At 36.9% G+C, this 23,284-nt stretch overlaps 4 protein-coding genes across 4 annotated transcripts; 3 read left to right on the top strand and 1 right to left on the bottom strand.

Annotated features, from left to right (window-relative positions):
• Window positions 1-36: 36 nt before the first annotated feature.
• LOC110661112 (glycosyltransferase-like KOBITO 1) lies at window positions 37-6,126 on the top strand. The gene is made up of 11 exons (XM_021819678.2): window positions 37-467; window positions 1,347-1,496; window positions 1,594-1,646; window positions 1,906-2,014; window positions 2,137-2,271; window positions 2,405-2,449; window positions 2,997-3,184; window positions 3,529-3,670; window positions 4,589-4,635; window positions 4,805-4,892; window positions 5,398-6,126. Exons 1-11 carry the CDS (start codon window positions 96-98, stop codon window positions 5,674-5,676), a joined length of 1,608 nt encoding a protein of 535 aa, XP_021675370.2. The 5' UTR covers window positions 37-95; the 3' UTR covers window positions 5,677-6,126.
• Window positions 6,127-12,711: 6,585 nt separating this feature from the next.
• LOC110661129 (uncharacterized) lies at window positions 12,712-14,196 on the top strand. Its single transcript, XM_021819699.2, has 2 exons — window positions 12,712-13,061; window positions 13,886-14,196. The coding sequence occupies exons 1-2, from the start codon at window positions 12,783-12,785 to the stop codon at window positions 14,021-14,023; spliced, it is 417 nt and encodes a 138-aa protein (XP_021675391.2). The 5' UTR covers window positions 12,712-12,782; the 3' UTR covers window positions 14,024-14,196.
• Window positions 14,197-15,105: 909 nt separating this feature from the next.
• Window positions 15,106-18,328, bottom strand: LOC110661120 (uncharacterized). The gene is made up of 2 exons (XM_021819689.2): window positions 18,083-18,328; window positions 15,106-16,600 (listed from the first exon to the last, which is right to left on the bottom strand). Exons 1-2 carry the CDS (start codon window positions 18,183-18,185, stop codon window positions 15,450-15,452), a joined length of 1,254 nt encoding a protein of 417 aa, XP_021675381.2. The 5' UTR covers window positions 18,186-18,328; the 3' UTR covers window positions 15,106-15,449.
• Window positions 18,329-19,977: 1,649 nt separating this feature from the next.
• LOC110661139 (protein IQ-DOMAIN 11) lies at window positions 19,978-23,017 on the top strand. Its single transcript, XM_021819705.2, has 6 exons — window positions 19,978-20,444; window positions 20,835-20,922; window positions 20,996-21,373; window positions 21,689-21,907; window positions 22,039-22,170; window positions 22,266-23,017. The coding sequence occupies exons 2-6, from the start codon at window positions 20,848-20,850 to the stop codon at window positions 22,881-22,883; spliced, it is 1,422 nt and encodes a 473-aa protein (XP_021675397.2). The 5' UTR covers window positions 19,978-20,444; window positions 20,835-20,847; the 3' UTR covers window positions 22,884-23,017.
• Window positions 23,018-23,284: the final 267 nt, after the last annotated feature.

Genomic DNA, 23,284 nt, shown 5'->3' on the forward strand with positions numbered 1-23,284 from the left:
ATATTATATAAATATAATTCAAAAATTGAACTTTTTGGCCTCCCAGTTCACACTCGACACTTCACTCTCTCTCTCTCTCTCTCTCTGTGACAACCATGCCCAACCACCACCACCTCCTCCACACTCCTCTCCGCCCATCCTCCTCCTCTTCTTCCTCTAACCAATCCTTCACCTCGAAGCTTATCCTCCTCCTCACTCTCCTCCCTCTTTCTCTTGCCGCCTTGGCCTTTGTTCTCCAATGGAAAGGTGATCGAGGTCTCGCCGATCCCACCACCGTTACTGCTCGATGGGCTCCTCAAGGTTCCCACAACCACGATATCTTCCCGGGCATGGAATCCTCTGCTTCAATTTTTTCTCCTAAACCTACCCACCCATCTGATTGCTTCTCTCTTGCCCGTAGTGGATCCCCATCTTTCCCCTACTTTCGTGATTGGAAGTTTGATTTCGAGGCCAATTTGAGGCCTAAGGTGTGCTTTTTCCTCTTTTGCTTTTAATTTCGCTAGCTCTTGTTATCTGCGCTTGATTTTTGAGTCAATTTTGCAAGTGCCTGCATGTTGACTTGTCAGTTTTGGATTTATATGATTCTAGATTTTGCTCTATGGTTTATGGAATTTTATCCGATCATGCATTGCATTAATAATCATCTGTTCGGGATCTGTTGTCTTTATTTGTTTTGGCTCTAAGAAATTCATAACTTGGCTTAACTTGGTTTTGCGAGAAAATTTTGTCAAGTGAGACTCACTGTTAAAATATGCTGTTGAAATTTTCTTGTTTCTTGGTGATGAATGAGAATTTTACTGAACTCTAACTATGTGAAGTTTGATTTGAGGCTGAAGGTAATGGTTGAACTTGAAAAGATTATCTAGATTACGATTTTGTGCTTGGTTTCTCTTGGGGCACATTTTCTTTGCTCTGGAAATGGAAATAGAATTCTACAAATCTTTTTTTTATATATAACATTTTTATGTTTTAGTAACTTGAATTTAGCCGAAAATGAAATCAAATTTTAATATAATCTCCAAAATTACTTTTAAATTACACTTAATTATCTACATAATGAATTATAATGATATTCTTGGATTAGGATATCTAGATGGTATACATATTCATTTTCATTTCCAAGGCAAACCAAAAATGCACTAGAGTTGTAGGATTCAATTTTTTTTCTTTTACTCGGATGTTGGTATTTAGTGGTTTGTGTCTTTTTCTCCTTGGTCATTGAATATTGTTTGATGTTGCTCCATAGAATTTACGGCGACTTAATAAATTGAATTTATCACTTATGTGTTTGTTATAACTTCACTGTTTCTGATTCTGACAGTGCAGCAATGCTACTCCTTGTGCAGATATGCATTACAACAAGTACATCTGCAGGCTTAGATCAGATTCTTCCATGGATGTTTTATCATAAGGTTATCGGGGTGACAACCTTTTTCCTTTTTGTGGAAGGAAAGGCAGCATCACCTAGTGTATCTAAAGTTCTTGAATCTATTCCTGTGAGTTCATGTGTTTTGTATTGATTTTCTCCACTTTGATTTATGTTATTTTTGCTGTTGTGAATTACTGAAAATAAATGTTTTATTATTTTCTCAGGGAGTAAAAGTGATATTTAGAACAAGAGAGCTAGAGGAGCAACAGGCTAAAAGGTCAGTTACTTTTGGCCCACTAATGGTTGAATCATGGCTCTTGGATTGTAAATTGTTAGCATTCCTGTAGAGTCTTTTTCCTTTTTGGCATCTGTTTAGCAGAAATTTAGGATTGCTTTGGAGTATGGATGAATTATTTTCTAGTTTGTGTTAGCTTAAGATAATTATTGCTGTGTTCGGGCTAAACACCTTGGAAATTGTCAGCATGATTTCTCATTTATATCTTCTCTGAGATGTTTATATCTCTTCTTTCAATCAGCCGGATCTGGAATGAGACATGGCTGTCAAGTTTCTTTTACAAGCCGTGCAATTATGAGCTGTTTGTGAAACAATCTCTCAATATGGAAATGGCTATTGTCATGGCAAGGGTATGAAGTATGATTAATTTTATTCTCATCTCTGGCAATCTGTTCATTCTTATTAGTTTGTAATAACAAGCTATTGATCTTATGCTTGTGGAACTTATTCCTATGCTTTTGAAAATTTGTAGGATGCAGGCATGGACTGGATACTTCATCTTGACACGGATGAACTGATACATCCTGCTGGTTCTAGTGAATATTCTTTGATACAATTACTGCTGGATGTTCCTGGGAATGTAGATATGGTTATTTTTCCAAATTATGTGAGTGACATATAGATATAGGTTGAGAATGTTTCGTTGGTGCTATGTTAATTAGGGAATTGTTAAGAGAGCAGTCTGTTGAATTTTATATAGTCTGTTTTTTCATTTAAATAATGATCTTTTTATTTCTCAGGAGAGTAGTGTTGAAAGAGATGATGTTAAGGATCCCTTTAGCGAGGTAAATCTCCTATATAATCTATTTAATATTTTTAAAATTTGGTCTAGTAATTTTGATTGTTATAAGTGTGGAGTTCAACAATTTGACAAAGATTCTGTTAGAATTTTATGTATGCTATACCTCAACTACATTGTTGGCTGAATTCTTGGGGTCAAGTCAACTGTTTTGTATCACTTACAAAATTTACTGGATTCTAAAACTGTTTAAGAAATGATAGGTGATTGAAGAGAGATATATATGTTTCCGGTTTTGAGTTCACCTTGTTCTGTCCCTATTGATATGGTAATAAACCAGTGTGGAACATATAAAGGAATGTATGGCAATGTATGTATTGTGAAACTTCTATTCTTGAAGAAAGTTTTGTAATAATTAAAGTGTCTGCACTGTTTTAATTTTCTAGCATTTTGGGAATTGGGATGAGTAGCGTGCTAATTTATTTTTCTTGTTATTTGGAAAATTGAAAGGACTTTGCCTTTATGTTCGCTTGCCTTTGAAGAGTACATGCATAGTCTTTGCCTGTGTTTTATTGATGTGTCAATGTAAGCAGGTTTCAATGTTCAAAAAGAATTATGATCATCTCCCAAAGGATACATACTTTGGCATGTATAAGGAATCAACTCGTGGTAATCCCAACTACTTCTTAACTTATGGAAATGGGAAATCAGTAGCTCGAATTCAAGATCATCTCCGTCCTAATGGTGCACACCGATGGCACAACTACATGAAAACTCCCAAGTATGTTGATCATATATGATAATATGTGAGCACTGATTTTGAATTATTAATCTATGCAAAGGAATGTGAATGAAAGGCATGCAGCCATGATGAATTTCATACATATCCACATATACAGGAAGCTGCCTTTCCACTCTGTGCAGCAGTCCTGCAGGGGGGGGGGGGGGGGTGTCTATTTCTTCATGTGTGAATCATTTGTACATCTTGAATGTTACCATTTATATGTCTCACCTTTTTTCTTTTTTATAATTTTGTGTATGACAACTTTTTCAATTGTCGTATTCTATCTGTGCTCTTTAAGTGATGTTGCCAGCAAGCAATTTTTTTTAATCTACATTTTATAGTGAGGTGAAATTGGAAGAGGCTGCAGTTCTACATTACACTTATGCCAAATTCTCAGACTTGACTTCCAGACGTGATCGGTGCGGCTGCAAGCCTACAAAGGAGGATGTCAAAAGATGCTTTATGTTGGAATTTGATAGAGCTGTGAGTTCTGTTCCTTTGTTTTGTTTTTCTTGTTTTTCATTTCAGCTGTTGCTGCTGTTCTGTGGCCAGTGGAAAGTACAATATCTAATTTGAAGAATCCATGCCAGAAAATAGGCCATTTTAGGCTGGGATCTAGGGCCTGGTGTTAGTGAGATGGAATGATTAATTATTTCTTTCCTTTCTTGATTATAAATCTATTTTCCAAATCAAGAAAAAAGTATTAAGAACTGCCCGAGGGGTTTACACGTGAACAGAGTACATGGTGGCTGGCATACAAGAGCATGCTGACAAATGACTGACATTGATATGGATAATGATATGGCAAGCACTTGCTCATTCTTTGTTTAATAATGAGCAGTGGGCAGGTGGCCAAGTTGGTTTTATGTGGGAGCCAATTCTTAGTGGTGCTTGCCATGCATGGTTGACACAGGAACTTTATCCTGGGAAATAAGAGTTTCCATTCTAGAGTTGGAGGATGCATGTTTGCAAGTCATGGTTGATGATGTTAGTGCACCATGTAAACAGTAATAATTAGTCTCTTTCCTGTGAATTCATTAATCTGGTGTACTCAATTGAGGAGCATTAGTTTCTTATCATCATAATACTAACTAAAGGGATACAGGGGGTGTGGGTGTTTGCCCACCATTAGATCTCCAGGTACTTGGTGATTTTCTAGTGAAAGTGGATATTAAGCATAAGGTAAATTTTTGTTTAGCTTGGACTTTTAAGTTTTTGGATTATTCTATTACCAAGAGATAATCATTGGCTTATTTTAATTCTCACATTGGTCAAATTGATAGTAATAGACAGGGATTGAATTTATTACTAAAGTTCTGTTTGATTGTGTTCAGTTAGTTTGAGTTTCTATTTTCTTCTGACAACTTTTTCATCTTATGAGTTCAACACTATTCGTTGTAGGCATTCATAATAGCATCAACAGCTACAGAGGAGGAAATGCTAAACTGGTAAGTATTTCATTGTGCTAGAAGTTTCTTCTCATCCTCATCCTTCTGTTCCTTCTCCTATGCTTATATGTGGGAGGCTAGGAGCACTTTTGCATGCACATTTTTTTTTTTTAATTATATCTCTTGTTTCTGCCAAAATAATTTTATTTTGTGTTTACTTCTGTTTTAGGTACCGTGAACACATTGTGTGGGGTGATAAAGACCTAAAATTGAAACTCTTGAGAAAGGGCATTTTAACTCGCATATATTCTCCCATGGTAAGAAAAAGTAATGTTTCTTTTGGCATCTTATATACCTGAATAAAGTGCAGTCAACAAATAAATGGGATTCACACAAAGGAAATTGAATGGATTTTGTTTGTTAAAGCAAGATAACTGAACAGGATTCATATCTTAAAGTGGTTGAAATCATTATATGCAACCTACAATAGAAATTGTGGCATGCAATCTTTGCTAAAACATCAGCACACAATATCTGTCAACAAATATTGTTCCACTTTTACCCATCTGTTATGAGACCAAATCCATATTAATCATGGAGGGCGTTTCAGTCATTTTGCTCTAGCTGCTTCATTGTTTTTTTTTTTTGAGCTGCTTCACTGTAGCTTCCAAAAACTCTGCTCCAACGCATGTTATAATGTAAGAGTACCTATAGTTTCTGTTGTTGATCAACTAGTTAGTGAGGTATATTCTAATATGTCTAAGTTCCTGCCTGAATTCCATTGTTTATCACTTGAAAGCTTTTCTTGCTTGTGCATTTCAGGCCATGATACAAGCTTTAAGGGAGTCTGGGGTATTCAGTTCTATTATTGCGTCTGCTCAAACAACTATTTCAAAAGACAAGTTTTTAGCATCAATTGATAAAAGCAACTCATCCAGAGCTGTTGCCTCTGAATCGCTACCATCAAGAAAGATTGGAAGAAACAGAGAGCATCAGGCAGCTGCTAGGAAGATTTTGGGTTTAGAAGTTACATCTCATGAAGCAGCTGTTCCGCCATTGTCTCCTCCAGGAGCGAATGATGACTCCCTTGTGGAAGTGTGATCCAATTTTGGCATGATTGCTTCTTCTTCTCATTCCTGTTCAAATAGGTGTGACCATTCTGGTCTAATTTGCTTGAAGGGAAGAATCAGGAGAGAAAAGGAAAAGCAAGCAGGCCTTTAGTTGCATTATTAGTTCGGTTCAGTTGGTTCTTCCCGATCATGATCCAAGCGCTTGTGTACGTTCTTTAGGAGAGAGATTTATGGCCTGGCAACTTTAAAAGAAGTACTCAGATAGCTTATTATTTTCATGTATAGAAACCACAGTGTTGACAGTCAAGTATTGTAACTATCATTAGTTCATTGTGTGGAAATTCAAGAGACAAAATAACTTGTGGAAGTCTCATGAGACTTGAGAGGATATGCATTTGCCTATGTCTTTTAACTTTTTGTAATTGAGAGAATGTATATGATCTCCCTTTGATTTAAAATGAACCAACGTTATCTTGTTTCTTGTTTTTGGTTCATTTGATTTCGATTGGAATTTGAATTCTGGATGTCAGTTTTAAAGATGATTTCTGTAACACCCCTAATTTTTAAATTTATTATTTTAGATAAATATTAATATTTTATTTTATTTGAATTTTAGGAAATTATTTAAAATTTTTTGTGTCACGACCCAACCTATGGGCCGGACCGGCACTAGGACCTGGGCCAGTCTAAAGCCCCCGAGGCCCGTAGTAAGCCTAACTGTTCACTAACCCAACTCTAAGGCCCATTTGGACTCAATTTTAAGAAAACAAACGGACAGAGTCCGGCCATAAAATGGACTTACCAACGGGGAGTTTTCGACTCATCCGACCTGTAAACACATTATATAGTCAATTGGGGAGCTTAGCTCACCCTCCACATACTCATCAACATAATAATAAATGGGAGCTCAGCTCCCTCATCCAATCCATCAAACATGCATAGCATATTAAGTTTACAGGTCCCAAAATAATAATTTAGTTTACAGACCCAAATCAAATAAACATTTCTAACACATGCGAAAATTCTAAGATTTAACAAGTTTATACAAAAGAATAATTGACTGCGAGGGAGAAAGCAGGTTAACCTCAAAAAAATATCCTCCTGTGGCCTGTAAAAATTTTTGAACAGGAGTGAGCGTTCGACTCAGAGAGTAAAATATAAATTTTAACCATAATCTCTATAACTATCTAAAACTAATGCAACTTGTGGAATGAAATGCAACATCAGCAATAAATTCACATCATAGCATCAAAAAGGTAATTTGGAGCACTCACGCACCCTGTAATATCAATCATAATATATGGGAGCTGATCCCCATATCTGTCTCTTAAATCCAACCCAGTGCCAAGAAGAACTCAGCTCGGACTTCCACTTAATAACCAAATCGAGGGTCCCAGCGAAGAACTCAAGCCGTGACTACCCCTCGAAAGATCGGGTCCCAGCGAAGAACTCAAGCCGTGACTACCTGTCCTATCCATAGTCCACACCACATCACACGCACGCCAACGCACGCACACTGCTCCAAATTACCGCAACATTATTCACGGCACTTTAACAGTTATCAATGCAACATAAATCGTGCCTAGAGTTTAACTACATAAATATATACATATAAGTGATGCATGGGCATGCTGAACATATAATAATATCGAAATTACAATTAAAATTAATATTTTACTCACAGACTTGACGACAATCATCGTGGTAGGCGGAGGAAGAAGGTCATCGCTCACCTGACAATTTTATTACAATCATTTAATAAATTTGACTCAATACAAACAAAGAAAAAAAAGACCAATACGTCATAAGTCATGCCGAAAATCCGGCAGAGTTTCCCCTATACCTAGGACCTACCCAACCTGCAAAAGGGTTCAAAACACACTTCTATACTCACAATCCATATATCCACAGTTCAATCATATCACACAGCCCTTCCTGGGCCCATCAAATCAGTCATCCATCACAATACGTAAAATTTCAATTTAGTCCTTATTATTGATCATTTTTGCAAAAACTGCCCAAACAAGCTCTAAAAATTTTAAAACTTTGCCCCGCGGTCCTTAGCAATATTACTAAGCTATTGCAAAAAAATCATAATTTTCTAAGCTACTACGAATATTTTATGGATTTTTAATCCTATTTAAGCACTAGAAAATTACGAAAAAGCAAGGTTCGGGTTTACCTTTGCCAATTCCGACTTGAACGCCGACGGGCGTCGACAATGGGGCTAGCCAAAACCTCGGTCCAATTCGAGACTTTTTCAGAACGGGTTTGTCCGCTGCACTCGCAGACCGGCCAATCGTCGAATTTCCGCGAATCGAGGATACCTACACGAAGCCCATAATACGGGGGTTAGTACATAAATTTTTCAGAATTTTGTAAGCTCATTAAATGCTTGGAAAAACATTGCGAAGTTCCGTGGGACCCACCAAAAAACGGTGTTAGAAAAATTTGAAATTTACGTCGCCGCGAAGCTCTCGACGAGTGGAGCGCGCTGGTAGCCTCGGTTTTCTCGTGGGATTCACGGTTTTCGAGAAATCTAGCCCAAAAGTCGAAATGGGCTAAAATCTTCCCGAGCAAAAATCGGACAAACCGTTCAATGGATTTGGCGTTCTTAGTGTCTATGGAAAGCTCTCACGAGTAGATGATTTTAGACACAAGACCGGTTCAATTGGTGGCGGATCACCGGATTTTGGCCCGAGAAGCCAAACAACGCAAGGCGAGGAGGGAGATTGCGCGCGTTCGGCCAAGGCGGCTGGCCGGGAGGTGGGTGGCGGCGGCCTACTGGGTGGCAAGGGAGGTGGTGGCCGGGCAGGAGGGAGGAGAGAGAAAAGAGAGAGAGAAGGGGAGAGGGAACGACGCGCGCGGGGAAGAAAAAAGAGAAGAAGACCGGTCCGATTCGACCGGTCCGATCCAATTCGGCCAGTTCGATTCAGAATACAAAATTTTGAATTTTTACTCTGCCTCAGGACTGAAAACGAGGTCCAAAAATTCCGAAAAAATTCCAGAAAACTCAGAAAAATACGTAGACTCCAAATATGTTTTTAGTTTTGCCACGTGGTCTTTAAATTAATTTTTAAAAATCATCAAAGTTTATATTTTCGGAAAATCGAACCCGATTTTTAAAATCCGAAAAATCTCAAAAAAATTCCTAAAATTTAAATAAAATTAAAATACCAAAAATGCTCATAAATTTAAAATTTTGGGGTGTTACATTTTGGATTTTAGAAATCGGATTCGATTTTCTAAAAATAAAAACTTTGATGATTTTTAAATTTTAATTTAAAGATCATGTGACAAAATTAAAAATATATTTAGAGTCTATGAATTTTTTTGAGTTTTCTAGAATTTTGCAGAATTTTTGGACCTCGTTTTCGATCCCAAGGCAGAGTAAAAATTTAAAATTTTATATCCTGAATCGAATCGGACCGGATCGGACTGGCTGAATCGGGCCGGCTCATTTTCTTCTTCTTCTCCTCTTCCCGCGCGCGTTCTCCTTCCTCTCTCTCTCCCGTTTTCTCTCTCCTCCCACCTTCCCTCCCCGGTAAGTCGCCTCTCCAGCCACCCCACCCTCCCAAGACGCTTCCACCACCCCACCACGCCCGCCGAACGGCAAGAACGTCGCTGGCGACGCGACGCAGCGTTGCACATGACGCTTCGTCTTCCCGGTCGAAATCCGGCCAATTCACCCACCGATTGGGCCGGGTCTTATGTCTAAACCTATCTACTCGTCGAGAGCTTTTCATAGACATCAAGAACACCGAAATTCATCGAGCGGTTTGTCCAATTTTTGTCCGGGAAGTTTTAACCCATTTTGACTTTTGGGCTAGATTTCTCGCAAACCGTGAACCCCACGAGAAAACCGAGAGTACCATAGCGCTCCACTCGTCGAGAGCTTCGCGGCGATATAAATTTTAAATTTTTCCGACACCGTTTTTCGGTGGGTCCCACGGAATTTCGTAGTGTTTTTCCTAGCATTAAATGAGCTTAGAAAATTTCGTAAAATTTATGTACTAACCCCTGTGTTGTGGGCTTCGTGTAGGTATCTTCAATTCGCGAAAATTCAACAGTTGTCTAGGTCTGTGAATTTCCGGCCAGACAGACCGCCTGTCGAAAAAGTCTCCGAATTGGATCGAGGTTTTGGCTATCCCACCAATGTCAAACGTCCCGAGTGCATTCCCGAAGTCGGAATCGGCATAGGTAAACCCGAACCTTGCTTTTTCATAATTTTCTAGTACTTAAATGGGATAAAAAATTTATAAAATATTCGTGGTAGCTCAGAAAATTATGATTCTTTTTGCAATAGCCTAATAATATTGTTAAGGACCGTGGGTCAAAGTTTTAGAATTTTTAGAGCTTATTTGGGTAGTTTTTGCAAAAATGATCAATTATAAGGACTAAACTGTAAATTTACATATTGTGATTGATAACTGTTTGGATGGGCCCAAGAGGGGCTGTGTGATATGATTGAGTTGTGGGTGTATGGTTGGTGAATATAGAAGTGTATTTTGAGTCCTTTTGCAGGTTGGGTAGGTATTAGGCATAGGGGAGACTCTGCCGAATTTTCGGCACGACTTAAGACATATTTGGTCTTTTCTTAGTTTGTATTGAGTCAAATTTATTAAATCATTGTAATAAAATTGTCAGGTGAGCTGGGACAGCCTTCTTCCTTCGCCCAGCCATCACAGTGATTGTTGTCAAGTCTGTGAGTAAAATATTAATTTTAATTGTAATTTTACTATTATTATATGTTTAAGCATGCTCATGCATCACTTATATGTATGTATCTATATAGTTAAACTCACATTTTATGTTGCATTCATAACTGTTAAAGTGTCATGGATATTGTTGTGGTAATTTGGAGTGCGTGTGATGTGGTGTTGACTATGGATAGGACGGGTAGATACGGCTTGAGATCTTCGCTGGGAACCTGGTCCTTCGAGATAGACACGGCTTGAGTTCTTTGCTGGGACCCCGATTTGGTTATTAAGTGGAAGTCCGAGCTGAGTTCTTCGCTGGCATAGGTTGGATTAAGAGAACTGTAAAGGGGATCAGCTCCCATATATGTATTGTTTGACATTTTCGGGTGTGTGAGTGCTCCAAATTACATTTTTACTGCTATGATGTGAAATTATTGCTGATGTTACATTTCACTCTACAGGGTGCATTAGCTTTAGATAGTTATAGAGATTATGGTTAAAATTGATATTTTACTCTCTGAGTCGAATGCTCACTTCTGTTTAATATTTTTCCAGGCCACAGGAGGATATTTTTGAGGTTAACCTGCTTTTCTCCCTCGCAGATCGTTTATTTATTTTTTATAAACCTGTTAACTCTTAGAATTTACGCATGTGTTAGAAATATTTATTTAAATTGGGTCTGTAATATATATTGTTATTTTAGACCTGTAAACTTATTATTTTATGCATGTTAATGGACTGGATGAGGGAGCTGAGCTCCCATTTATTTTTATGTTGTATGAGTATGTGGAGGGTGAGCTGAGCTCCTCAATTGATTATATAATGTGTTTACAAGTCGGGTGAGTCAAAAACTCCCCGTTGAAAGGTCCATTTTATGGCTGGATTCTGTCCGGTTGAATTCTTGAAATTAGGCCTAAATAGGCCAAAGAGTTGGGTTAAGGAATAGTTAGACTTACTACGGGCCTCGGGGGCTTTAAGTTGGCCAAGGTCTTAGTGCCTGTCTGGCCCATAGGTTGAGTCGTGACAATTTCAGTATTTTGAACTCAAATTCATTGATAGTCATGTTTCTTTAAGACGCCATCTGTGGTGTTTTGATCAAAGGAAAGCGTAAGATAACCTCAAATTGGCTTAACTTTGCTTAAAGAATGTTTGCCCTTGGCTGATTGCTTTCAAAGTCACTGTTTTACTTTAGCTATTATATCAAACCAGCCTAGGCGTGACTGTTTTATATTTAGTCGATAAATGATTTTTTTTTTTTTTTTAATGTTGTTGACTCGTTTATCAGTCTCATTCATTTATTTTGTATGATACACTTACAATATAGCCGAATATTTCCATACCCAGAAACGAGGATTTAGACTTTGCAGTAAATATGGAAAACTTAGACTTTCCGATCCCTCTCCATTGATTACTTAGGCTTTTTTTTTTTTTTTTATAGAAAATAGAAGATATAACATTTTTCGAATAGAAACTGAATATAAATAAGAAATATAAAATTTCATATTTGTATAAGAAAATTTAAGAAAAATTATTTATATAAAATATAATAGTAATTATTTTTAAAGAATTTGGTTGTGTTGATAAAGTACTTTTGATTGTGTTAATAAAATAATAAATTCTCACAAATGAAGAAATAATAAATTATCGTAAAAGATGAGGTAATAAATTCTCTCAAAAGAAAAGAGAAAACTCAGAGTATAATACAGATTTCAAAATAATATGAATTTAGATATTATTGAGTAAAACACAAATAAATATAAAAAATAAAAAAAAAAAGAAAAAGAAAGATGTAATCATTAGTGAAAATTTTCACCACTGACCATTTCAAAGAACTCGTAAAAGGAAGAAGGAAAGAGAAGAGAGAAATAATTTAGGATCATTCCTTTAGCATTGTTGTGAAAATTATTGCATAGAAAATTATTTTTTTAAATATATTAATTAAAAAGATATTCAAAATTAATTTAAAATTAAATTTAAAATTTTTATAATTAAATTTTTTTCATAAGTTTTTTTAATAACATCTAAAACAACATTTAAAAAAAAAAAAACTTTTGAACTCTTAACTTTTCATTCAAATATAATGTTTGAACATATAAATTAATCTGTCGATCAAAATAATCATCATTTTCACGGTTGTAAATCTTTCTCTAGGATTGCAAGATATAAATTGTGTCTTAAATATCCTTAAATATATTAATTAAATATTATTAAAAATTAATTTTAGATTAAATTTAACATATTTTAATTATAGATTTTCAAAACAAATAAATAATTTTTTCAAACTGTCCCCTTTCAAAAATATTTAAAGTAATTTAAAAAAAAAAATTAATTTTAAGCAGGATATCAAGCAAGCTAAAACAGCCACCAAAAAATGACTAAATCAAAAAGAGCTTGACCCATAAAATATCCGCTCCAAATAGGTTCCCCCAAAGGCACAATGGCGAGTTTCCTAATCCCCAGCTCAGCCTCTCTTACAGTCCCCATCTCCGCCACACCCGTTCGTGCCTCCTTCAAGCCTATGCACTTGCCAACCTCGCCGGCAACTCGCTTCGCCGGAGATTGTCAAACGAGGAGACGTTTGACTGTGGTCACACGTGCGGGTCCCAGCACGACCAGCTACGTGATTGCATTCGTGTTCCCTCTGTCTCTCCTCCTTGGCACCATCTTCACCTCTATTAAAATTGCTGATAAGCTTGACAGAGAATATCTGGAGGAGGTGTTTGATATTAACTTTTATCTTGTTTTACTTTTGCGTTGATATTATCAACTGGGCAAAGATTTCCATGAGTTGGGCATTTTCATTTTCTTTTAATACCCAGTAGGTGCTTGACACAAGTCCGTACTGGGTTTGGTGCAACGAAGAGTGCTGCCTCATTCTTAATTAGTCATTTATGGGAAGTGTATTTTTAGTTTTAAAGAAGCCGTCTTTATTTCGTTCCGATGTGAAGAACTTCATGGCGTAACATAAAGAGTTAGAGATACTGAGAATTTCAAGTATTTGCATTATATAATGTCAACGAACAGATACTTGTTTAATTGAATATTTACTCCTAATAATACCGAATCAAACAACCCAAAGCTTGCTTTGTACTTATTGCCCAGAGGACTAATCATTCGTGCCTGTACGTTGAGATGTTGACCATTCACAGGCTAAACTTCTAAACTTGTGGTCTCAACTTACTTTTATTCCTAGTATTTAGCATACAATGGTGCCTAATGCATATTGTTTTGTAGCATGATTTTGGCAGCTTAAATCAGCTAAACATGACTTTCTACCAGCTAGTGAGTTCATACTACTGCTATTTCGTTATGAGATAACGTTTTCTTTGCATATTACTTCCTGACTTTTAGTTCTGTGCTCCTGTGTTATTTCTTATGTTATTCATAGTGCAAGAGTGGTTGTAATTAGATGAAGATTTTTCAATATGTAGAAAATCTGAAAATGTTACATGATATTTTTTCTAACTTGTAGTTGTATCTGCATGCTGATGTGTCATTATCCTTGTAATAATTCTTGACTTATCTGGTTTTATGGAGCAGCTTGCAATTAATCAAGCAATCAGGGAAGCAGATGAAGAGGATGGTGACGATGATGTCGACTTTCCCATAAAGGATGAAGTGCAGCAGCCTGCTCTTCAAGGCACACGAACTCGCAACCGACCCAAGCGGGAGGCCTAGGCTTCAGTATGTATATATATGCTTATTTGTATAGTTAGGATTTCCTTTTTTATCTGGAGTTGTATGCATTAGTACGCACCAGTGTAGAAAGCCAATTGTAGCTCCCCTGTAATTTAGAGTGCACTTCTGACTTCAAATTGCTATAATGATTATCACTGAGATTTTGGTTGAAATTGTTTTCCATTAAGGAGAAATAGATGATTTCCTCTCTCTCTCTCTCTCTCTCTCTCTCTCTCTCTTCTTTAATATTACCCGAGATTGCCACAGCCACAAGTAAAAACACTGTCCTACTCGTTACAAAGTTGAATATTTTTGAATGGGTAATTTTTTTCAGTTTCAACGCAATTTCTAGTTATTGTGATGTCTAAGCAGCTTTGAGAATACCTGTTGCCTGTTACTAAACTCCTAGAAAAGCCATCATTCACGTTATTAAGGAAACCTCGAGCACCTGAGGAAATTGAAAAGGAGAGAATCACATAACACCATGCTGCTATATTTTGTATTTGTGAGGAAATTTAGCTTTCTTGTTTTGTATTCTTTCAGATGGCAGCAGCTCTCTAATTCTATTTGATCATCTCAGCACTATCTTACAGTTGTTTCTGTTAAGAAAGAATACAAAACAAGACTGAATAAATCTTGATTGCTCACTTGTTTAAGGAAAGACGAGCACTTGCCGTTATCACATCAGCGGCTTTTCTTTACATGTGATGAGTGAAGGGTTGTATAACAGAATCAATCACTATTAATGATTATGACATAATCTCAGGAGCAAGTAGTTTCACCTAATTTTTAATCACTTTAGTTTGTCAAATTCATTTTCATGCTCTTTTATTTTACTTGCTTTTTTATATCAATCTTCTCATCCCTCTTTTATTTTTATTTTTCTCTTAAGAAAAATAACCTTAATATATTTTATTGATTAAAAAAAAAAAATTCCACGCCGAATGCAGTCTTGCAAACTAGTTTATCATTATTTTTCAGTATCACATGATTCAAGACAATTCATCACGTGACACACAAAAAAAAAAAAAAAAAACTCAAAACACCATTATTTTTTTATAATTAGAAAAAAAGGCACTAGATAAAATAAATAAACTGCACTCATAAAGAATGTATTTCTATCACAGAGTAGAGACAATACAAGTAAAAAGTTTTGTGTATCCTTTCTGAACACTGAGAGTTAATCATGTTGTTCGTTCTTGTTCTGGTGTGGTATGAATTGTACAGGACGAACATCGTCATAAGACCAAAAAAAAAAAAAGAAAAAAAAGGAAGAAGAATAAGAAGAAGGAAGGAAGCTCGTTGGCATCTGCAAAACACTGCTTCATTTAATGCTGAGACGTTTCAGCTATGCATCTATTATCCCTGAACAGAAGGCCAATTCTACAACACTGCTTACTAAAGCAACACTAACCTTCTTAGTAGCTTATCCCCTCCGTCTGTGACCTGTTTGGTAACCATTCCCTTGAAACCTTGTCTGTTTGTTACCTGTTAAACATTGATGGGTGCCTTCTCTCTTCCGGTTTCCATCATTTGAGGTTCCCCAGCCACCACCCACTTGTCCAAGTTCCAATCCTTTAGGCTCTCTGTAGTGATTGTCCCAGCGTTTCCAACCTTTCCATTGTCTATCTTTCCAACTTCCACTGCCCTGAGTAGAGTTGCTTCTCCAAGAACTCCCTGGCTGCTGCAGATTATTATCCCAATAATGATAGCCTTGTATTTTCTCCTTCACCTGCACAACGCCTTGACTGCTGCGCTTCCAAGGACCACTATCCCAGTCCTTTGATCGATTGAATTGGTTTCTACCATGGCTCCATCCCCATACTTTATCACTGCAATCTCCCCACGTGTTGCCTTTCACATCTTCATTTCCCTGAGAAAAGTTGCACTCCCAGGGGTTATCATCATTCTTTACATTGTTATTATCCCAATCCATTTGCTGTTTGATATGGTTTACATTATTCCATCCCCATAATTTATTATCACCATCTCCCCATGTGTTGCTCTTTTCACCTTCATTTCCCTGTGCAGAGCAATGGTCCCATGGGTTATCACCATTATTTAAATTAGTTGAATTATCTGTACTCATATGCCACTGGTTCCAGCACTGTCCTTCACCTTTCAAAGCTACACTACTTTGCATATTATAGTTACATTCCCAAGAAGTTCTAATTTCACCAGAATTCCTGTTCCATGCTTCTGAAGGAACAGCCACAGAGTTTCTAAACTTTTTGCTTTTGCAATCTAGTTTGCCATCTTTTTCACCTTCTTCAGGAGCAAAAAATGAACACTCCAAGTCCTTTATCAATTCAGGATCAATATCAGGATTCCAGTTTATCTTGTCAATGTACTTATCTGGATTGGGGAGAGAGATTTCAGAAGTAAGGCCATTGATCTCTGCCCAAAATCGCTTTTTCGCATTTTGAAATGCCTCTTCTCCAGCTGAATCATCCCAGTTGAGTACACTACCATGGCAGTACATAAACTTCTTAACATTTACTACCTTCTTCCATGGTACTGATCCGATCAAAGAACAGAACTTCTTCTCCCATGAAGGCACACCATCTTCAGCAAACTCTACGAAGAAAAAAAAAAAGAGGATGATTTTTTTTTTTTTTTTTTTTTGGGGAGGGTGGGGTGGTGGTTGGGCTCTAGTCAGACCTACCATTCTTGATGATGATAAAATTTCATGAGAGGAATAAAGAAATTCTTGCAAGAGATGTTTGATCAGAAGCAAATAAAAATTGCAAGAATCAACATACTGGTATGATAGTGCAAGAAGACACTCAGTGGCATACAGAGAAGCTAAGTGTTCAAAATTCTTCCCATGGCATTAACACAATCAGGGGCGGTTGGACCGCCCCTGCTTTGGCCATGAAGAGAGGATTGAAACTAAGAAATGACTTCTCTAATTTTTTGGTTTGTTCATAAAGGAAAATGGTTAGATTGCCAACCAAGAAAGTCTAGCACTGTATAAAAATGCCAAAAGGGGAAAATGAACAAGCTAAAATTCAAAACGTAAGCGGCCCAAATTGATATTTAACACGCAGAAATGTCCCCTGCAAATTGAAAATAGACATTTCTTAAGATTAATTCCAATTCCTTCTATTTTGAAATATAGGAGTTCCAAGGACAATGTGTTTTCTTTTTTACTCAGTAGATCAAAAAATTCAAAAACTTTTCCAACCCACATATCCAAGCTCGAGTTATGTCCAATACTGGCTTCATGGAAAGTAATACTCAAAACTTCATACCAATCTAAATGGAGAAGACGAGTGGAAAATGCCTAAACAAATAACAAAAAATTATTCTTTTCTCAAGCAGACGTGTATACATTAGATAGCGTGTTTCAAAATTGATACTTCTTGCACAGCAAGTCACAGTGGATATTTTATTATTCAACCTACTTTATTTGTATATAGATTTTATGCATTAAATGTTGTGCTCAGAACAAAACTAGAAACAAAGTTTTACAACCTCAATCGATGACATCAAATGCATTCTTGCGGAGTGGTAGTAACATGTAAAAACTGAATAGACCTAAAAGGCATTTAAAGCAAGTAATAGGTGTTTGCCATTCTTTAGCATTTGGTAAATTGTATTATAAGTAACATACTTGTCCTGAATCCCCACAAATAGTACACACTATTTGGCACTGTGTAAGTGGGCCACTTACTATGCTATGCAATAAGCAAAATTTCACAAAGCCAACGCCAATTTTGATTCCTCTCATTTGACATATCGGTGCTCTTAGCAATTTTTGACACTACACTGATCATGTATAGCAGCATTTCACGATTTCTTAAAGTGGGCAATCCTCTATATATAAATACATCCACTTATAGTCAACATTTTCTTAGCAACCAAACAGGGCAATAAAATAATAAATTTTTAAAACCAAAAGCGACTAAATCAATGAGCAAAACAAATACGAACCGATTCTAAATAAAACTCAGAAGGAAAATCTACAGCGAAACAATTTTGGATGAAACCCAATTCAAGTTTTGCAAAGATTCTTATAGGAAAAAAAAAACAACATATTCAGGCATAGGAACGCACCAGGATTAGGAGTAGGTTCTTCCGGGTCGTAGTAAGATGATGCCGGATCTATATATTGTTCGTAGAAAAATCTACGCGGTCGACGGTTTCTCCAATTGCCCATTTTACATCAGAATCCCACAACCTTCTCAATTAAATCTCACTCACTCCCATGTTAAAAGCTTGATTCTTGAGAGAGGGAATTTCAACGTAAGGGAGAAACGCCGATAGATAAACTGAAGGGCTGTGCTATTGAAGAGCTTTTATTATCAAGTAACTAATGTGAAGCTTCTTAGCCTATAGCCCAATTAAAAATGTTTGAGATGAGTCGGGCTTAAGTCTTTAAACCCAGCCTGAAAATTGGATGGGTCTAAGACTTCAGGCCCAATCTCTTTTGGGTTTTTTGTTGCAGTTGGTCCGAAGTTGGCATAGAAGCTAAAAAGTCATGCCCATTGCCCAACTCCATCGGAGAAAAGCCTGCCTCAATGGTAATAGGTTTTGTATGGAAAGAGGTACGAGCTAGTAATTAATGGAAGGCGCACTTATCCATGGATAGAATATCAGGACACTAAGGCAAAAGCTTCTGTGGCTTTAATGATGCTATCAATTCAGAAGATAAAATAAATAAAGTATGAAGAGGATGACCATTTGGATTCTAACATTTTCGTTTTTTGTTCAATTAATTGTTTTCTACTATTTGCTTTACTAAAATCATTACATAGCTCAAGTGTTCAACACACTATTTGCTTTACTCGACTTGTATTCAAGAAGAGAAAGAAGCTCCTCCCACTGGTTCTGGCACTAAATTCAGTCTCACTCCTTCCATTGTCTTACAAGTGGGGGATAGAATTATACTAATAGGTCACAACCAATCAATTCCATCCCAGCTTTTGCATGTGCTTATGCATTTGAAACAGTGTTATAGAAAATGAACTCAAAGGCCCAGCTAGTAATTATGTGACTTGAAGGATCAAAGGCCTTGTGGAAAATATGATGCAGTTAGCCCACCCATTGCTTTAATGATTGCTCTATATTTTCTCATGCATTTGGTAGCTAATTCCTTCTACTTCTAGTTGTTGCGATGCTATTAATTCCAGTGAACTTTAAGTTGGTTTCTGGTTGAAGCTGTGGCCCTGTAGGCTGAAGATATAGTAATGACATTAAGACTTTCACATGCACTAGTTTAAGGCCACTCTATGTAGATAGCTCACCAAAAACCCATAAGTTTTTTCTCCAAAGGAAGAGGAGAAGAGAGAAGAGGAGAACTTATCTTTTGTTCTTTGCCAAAAGATGAGTAGAATTATGACCGCACTTCTTTAAAGGGCCCTTTAACAGCTGTCTTTCCATCTTGAAACCCAAGGCTGTTTTGTTCTCCTCCGCATATTCCACTCAACTATTGCCTATTGCAGGTTGCATTGGTACACCTCTCTCCCCACTTCTCTCAATAATATCACTTCTTTCTCTGTGTTTGTGCCTTTGCAGCAGGAGGTGTTTGTACATTTAACAGTCTCTCCTTGTACTCTTATTTTTCAGGGAATACCCACTTTTCTACTCAAGAAACTAACACTTTTTCACCTTAAATATTCTCTTGCCAAATGGGTATTCATTACTGTTTAACTCCACCCTGCAATTCTAGCAAAGAAACATTACACCACAATTACTGCTTGAAAGTTGGATTTTTGCAATGACATATCTATATTGGGAAAAAAAAAAAGCAAAAAGGAAAACACACACAAGGAAATTGGAATAAACATTGAACACCTAGGCCCTAGCTAGGGAATGCTCTATTGCTTTTTCAGGGCGAATCCCATTAGAATTTCACTTGTGACTTGAGGCTTGAGCAAATAGCAACAAAAGGGTGGTTCAATAATTTCACCCCCAACAGACCTTTGAAGATGTCTGTTACAGTTAGGAAATATCATAGTTGGAAACAGGTGAGAGGTCCCATGAAGCTTAAAAGACTATTCTGATAATTCACACAGAAAGAATCCTTCTATGAATATTAAATACAATACGGTTCTACCTTTTCTTAAATAGTGCTTTTCTTAAAGGCCCACAGCTATGAACAGATGAAACTCATCATGACAAAGATGAATTATTGCATAAATATACAAAAATAGCCACCAAGATCATCACTAACTCCTGAATTTGCTGGACTTTTTGGTCATTGTGATTTCAGTTTCTCGAGAAAAAAGAGCCTATCTTCGCCCATCTCTTATTCAGCTCCTTCACAATCACATTGCTTGGTCTTTGGTGTAGTGAACATTTGGTTCGTCTGAATTCAAGGGAAATCTTTCTGAGTTTTATAAAAGTGTAGTTCCCAAATTTCCAAGAATAGATTTTGCTTACTTGATTCAATAAACCACCGAATTTCAGGAGATGGGTAAGCATTTTTTTTTAACGTCCGCAATCAGCATTGAATTTAGCATTTCAATTACTGTTTCGAGTATTTCCGTGCAAATGGTTTAAACTTATACACTTAAATTGCCATATTAATATCTTGCTAAAAGCTTGAGTTGTTAAACAATCTCTTCCACAAATCATCCTCATAGTCTTCTTAAATTCTGTTGCAAATATTTCCTGTAATGGATTTTCTCCTTCACCAACGCACCAATATGTATAATTCCCCTTTTCTCCCCAATCTTTCATCAACCTTCCTTTATCTTCATTGCATATAGATTTGCTTATAAAACTACCTGAAATCATGGTAACAGATCAGTTTCATAAAAAAAATATTCTTTAATCATTGAGGACCACTCTGTATTGTGGGCAGTAATGGTGCTTCAATGGCTAAGAAGAGGAGCTGGTTCAATCTAGTGAGAAAGTTTTTCATTTCAGATACACAATCCAAACAAGAAAAGGTATGTTATATACACAAAATTCTCTCTTTCATTTTAATATCTGAGATCTATTACGTAACTTACCCATTATCAGAAGGACAAGAAAAGAAAATGGGTTTTCTTTGGAAGGCTCAAGATGAAAAGCAGGTTGGCCTCTATTTCAGCACCATCACCACCAAGAGAAAGAACAACACTAAGTGAGTCAGAGCAGGAGCAGAGCAAGCGAGCTCTGGATGTTGCACTTGCCACTGCTGCAGCTGCTGAAGCAGCTGTTGCAGCTGCTCATGCTGCTGCTGAGGCTGTTTTGCTAACTGGTGTCCCTCATTCCTCCACCCATCAATGTGATAAAGAAACAGAACAACTTTCTTCCATGAAAATACAAGCTGATACCCGTCACTCGACTCATCAATGTGAGAGAGAGATCCAAGAAATTGCAGCCCTTAAAATTCAAGCTACGTTTCGTGGTTATCTTGTGAGTTTTTTTTTTCAAGCTCTTTTCTTTATTTGACATTTTATTGTTAGCAAAAATACACACGAATTTTCTTGGAATAGAGAAATAGTAACTCACTTGTGTGGTTTTGAGGAGGATTAGAATTTAGGAGAAAACACACATGTTATCGAGAGAAGTGTGGAATGTAAGGTGATTTTCAGGCAAATGAAAATTGTCATCGAAAACTCAACCCTCAATAGCCAGTTTGTGATTCCAACAACTTTACTAGGAATACATAATCTCAGTTCTCGTCACATATTGCATGGTTTTTGACAAGTATATCTGGGAGAATTTCAGGCAAGGAAAGCTCTGCGAGCTTTGAAGGGGATAGTGAAGCTTCAGGCTATTATTCGTGGGCGAAATGTGCGACGCCAAGCTATGAATACCCTGAAATGCTTGCAGTCCATTGTAAATATCCAGTCACAGGTCTGTGCCAAGAGAATCCAAACGGTGGAAGGAACTTGTTTCTCTGATAAAACGAAACAGTTCCAGAACTTGAGGGATAAGATAATAAGGGTAGGTATAGACAATTGGAGATCTTTGCTGTTGTATCAGCAACTCAATCAACTCAAGAATAGTTGGTTGATATCCAAAATCTGTTTAACCATTTTAGCTCTCTCTGCCCAAAAATCTTTTTCCTTCTTCAGGTGGACACAAACTGCCAGAAAAGATGGGATGGAAGCATTTTGACAAAGGAAGAACTAGATACCTTATTTCTTAGCAAGAAAGAGGCTGCGATAAAGAGAGAAAGGATAAAAGAATACTCGTTTAATCACAGGGTAAGTTTCTCTATGTTTGGCAATCTTTCTTTTCTAGAATTAACTTCTTCTACAGTAGCATTTTCTCATAATGGAAGGGGAAAAAAATCTTCCAGAATTCAGCAGAAACCGAGAGGAATAAGGTGAATGGAAGGTGGAGGTACTGGCTAGAGCAATGGGTGGATAGTCAAGTTTCTAACAAGAGCAAAGAACTAGAAGATTTGGATACAGTTTTAACTTCAAGTCCAAAGCCTAGAGTGGAATACAGAGGGAAACAACTTAAATTGAGAGGTCTGCAAAGACAGGATCAAGTTGAAGGATTAGATTCTCCCACAACAGCTCCAAGAAGATCATTTCACAGAAAGCAATGCTCCCTGGGAGAAGACAATTCCTTCTCCAGGTCTCATGTGATTCCAACTTACATGGCTGCAACTGAATCTGCCAAGGCAAAAGCAAGATCAATGAGCTCCCCAAAGCTGAGGCCAGGAAGTTTTGATGCCTACTCTGATAGCTATTCACCATGTAAGAATAAGTTGTCTCTGATACCATCTACAGCTACTGAAGTGCCTAGTAGTTGTAGTTTTGGGAGGCCTAGTCCTTACCAGCAGCAGCAAAGGTCTCCAAGTATTAAGGGCCTTCCAGTTCCTGTAAAATCTAACCGGACATTGAAGGATCTGAGCTTAAATTCTGAGTGTTCATTGCGAACTTGGGATCGACAAAACGCCTTCCAGTGACTGCAAGAACCAAGAAAGATCTGCTTGGACATTGATTTGAAATGGTTGAATTAGTTGAACAATGTCCATTCCTTCATTAAGGAATATTGTAATGCTTCACAGGATAAAAAATGCTTGACAAAAATTTTTGTTTATTAGCTTTATTAACAATGTTATATATATATATATATATAGATGCATCCTGATGGTCAATGTGATGCTTGTACTATAGAACAATTTTTCAAGAACACTAATACCAGGGGAATTAGACTGCAAAAACTTCAAATTATAGCTTCAAAGAATCAATTTGTTAACAGTAAGAAAATAGCACATAAGGAAATAGGGAAATTTACACCAACTTGAAGAGAAGAACAACATCCAATCGAATAATAAATTCATCCATTATGATTAGCAAATAGTAA

The sequence above is a fragment of the Hevea brasiliensis genome, chromosome 1 (assembly GCF_030052815.1).
Source record: "Hevea brasiliensis isolate MT/VB/25A 57/8 chromosome 1, ASM3005281v1, whole genome shotgun sequence".
NCBI classification, from domain to species: domain Eukaryota; kingdom Viridiplantae; phylum Streptophyta; class Magnoliopsida; order Malpighiales; family Euphorbiaceae; genus Hevea; species Hevea brasiliensis.

What these genes read in the sequence shown, in the direction of transcription:
- LOC110661112 (XM_021819678.2), top strand. Translation starts at nt 96, where the DNA reads ATGCCCAACCACCACCACCTCCTCCACACTCCTCTCCGCCCATCCTCC. An exon ending in AGGCCAATTTGAGGCCTAAG is followed by an intron (nt 468 to 1,346) that starts GTGTGCTTTTTC and finishes CTCCTTGTGCAG; the next exon opens with ATATGCATTACAACAAGTAC. An exon ending in TGGTTATTTTTCCAAATTAT is followed by an intron (nt 2,272 to 2,404) that starts GTGAGTGACATA and finishes TTTATTTCTCAG; the next exon opens with GAGAGTAGTGTTGAAAGAGA.
- LOC110661129 (XM_021819699.2), top strand. Translation starts at nt 12,783, where the DNA reads ATGGCGAGTTTCCTAATCCCCAGCTCAGCCTCTCTTACAGTCCCCATC. An exon ending in ACAGAGAATATCTGGAGGAG is followed by an intron (nt 13,062 to 13,885) that starts GTGTTTGATATT and finishes TTTATGGAGCAG; the next exon opens with CTTGCAATTAATCAAGCAAT.
- LOC110661139 (XM_021819705.2), top strand. Translation starts at nt 20,848, where the DNA reads ATGGCTAAGAAGAGGAGCTGGTTCAATCTAGTGAGAAAGTTTTTCATT. An exon ending in CTACGTTTCGTGGTTATCTT is followed by an intron (nt 21,374 to 21,688) that starts GTGAGTTTTTTT and finishes GGAGAATTTCAG; the next exon opens with GCAAGGAAAGCTCTGCGAGC. An exon ending in TGAGGGATAAGATAATAAGG is followed by an intron (nt 21,908 to 22,038) that starts GTAGGTATAGAC and finishes TTCCTTCTTCAG; the next exon opens with GTGGACACAAACTGCCAGAA.
- LOC110661120 (XM_021819689.2), bottom strand. Translation starts at nt 18,185, where the DNA reads ATGGGCAATTGGAGAAACCGTCGACCGCGTAGATTTTTCTACGAACAA. An exon ending in AGAACCTACTCCTAATCCTG is followed by an intron (nt 16,601 to 18,082) that starts GTGCGTTCCTAT and finishes TTTTCTTCGTAG; the next exon opens with AGTTTGCTGAAGATGGTGTG.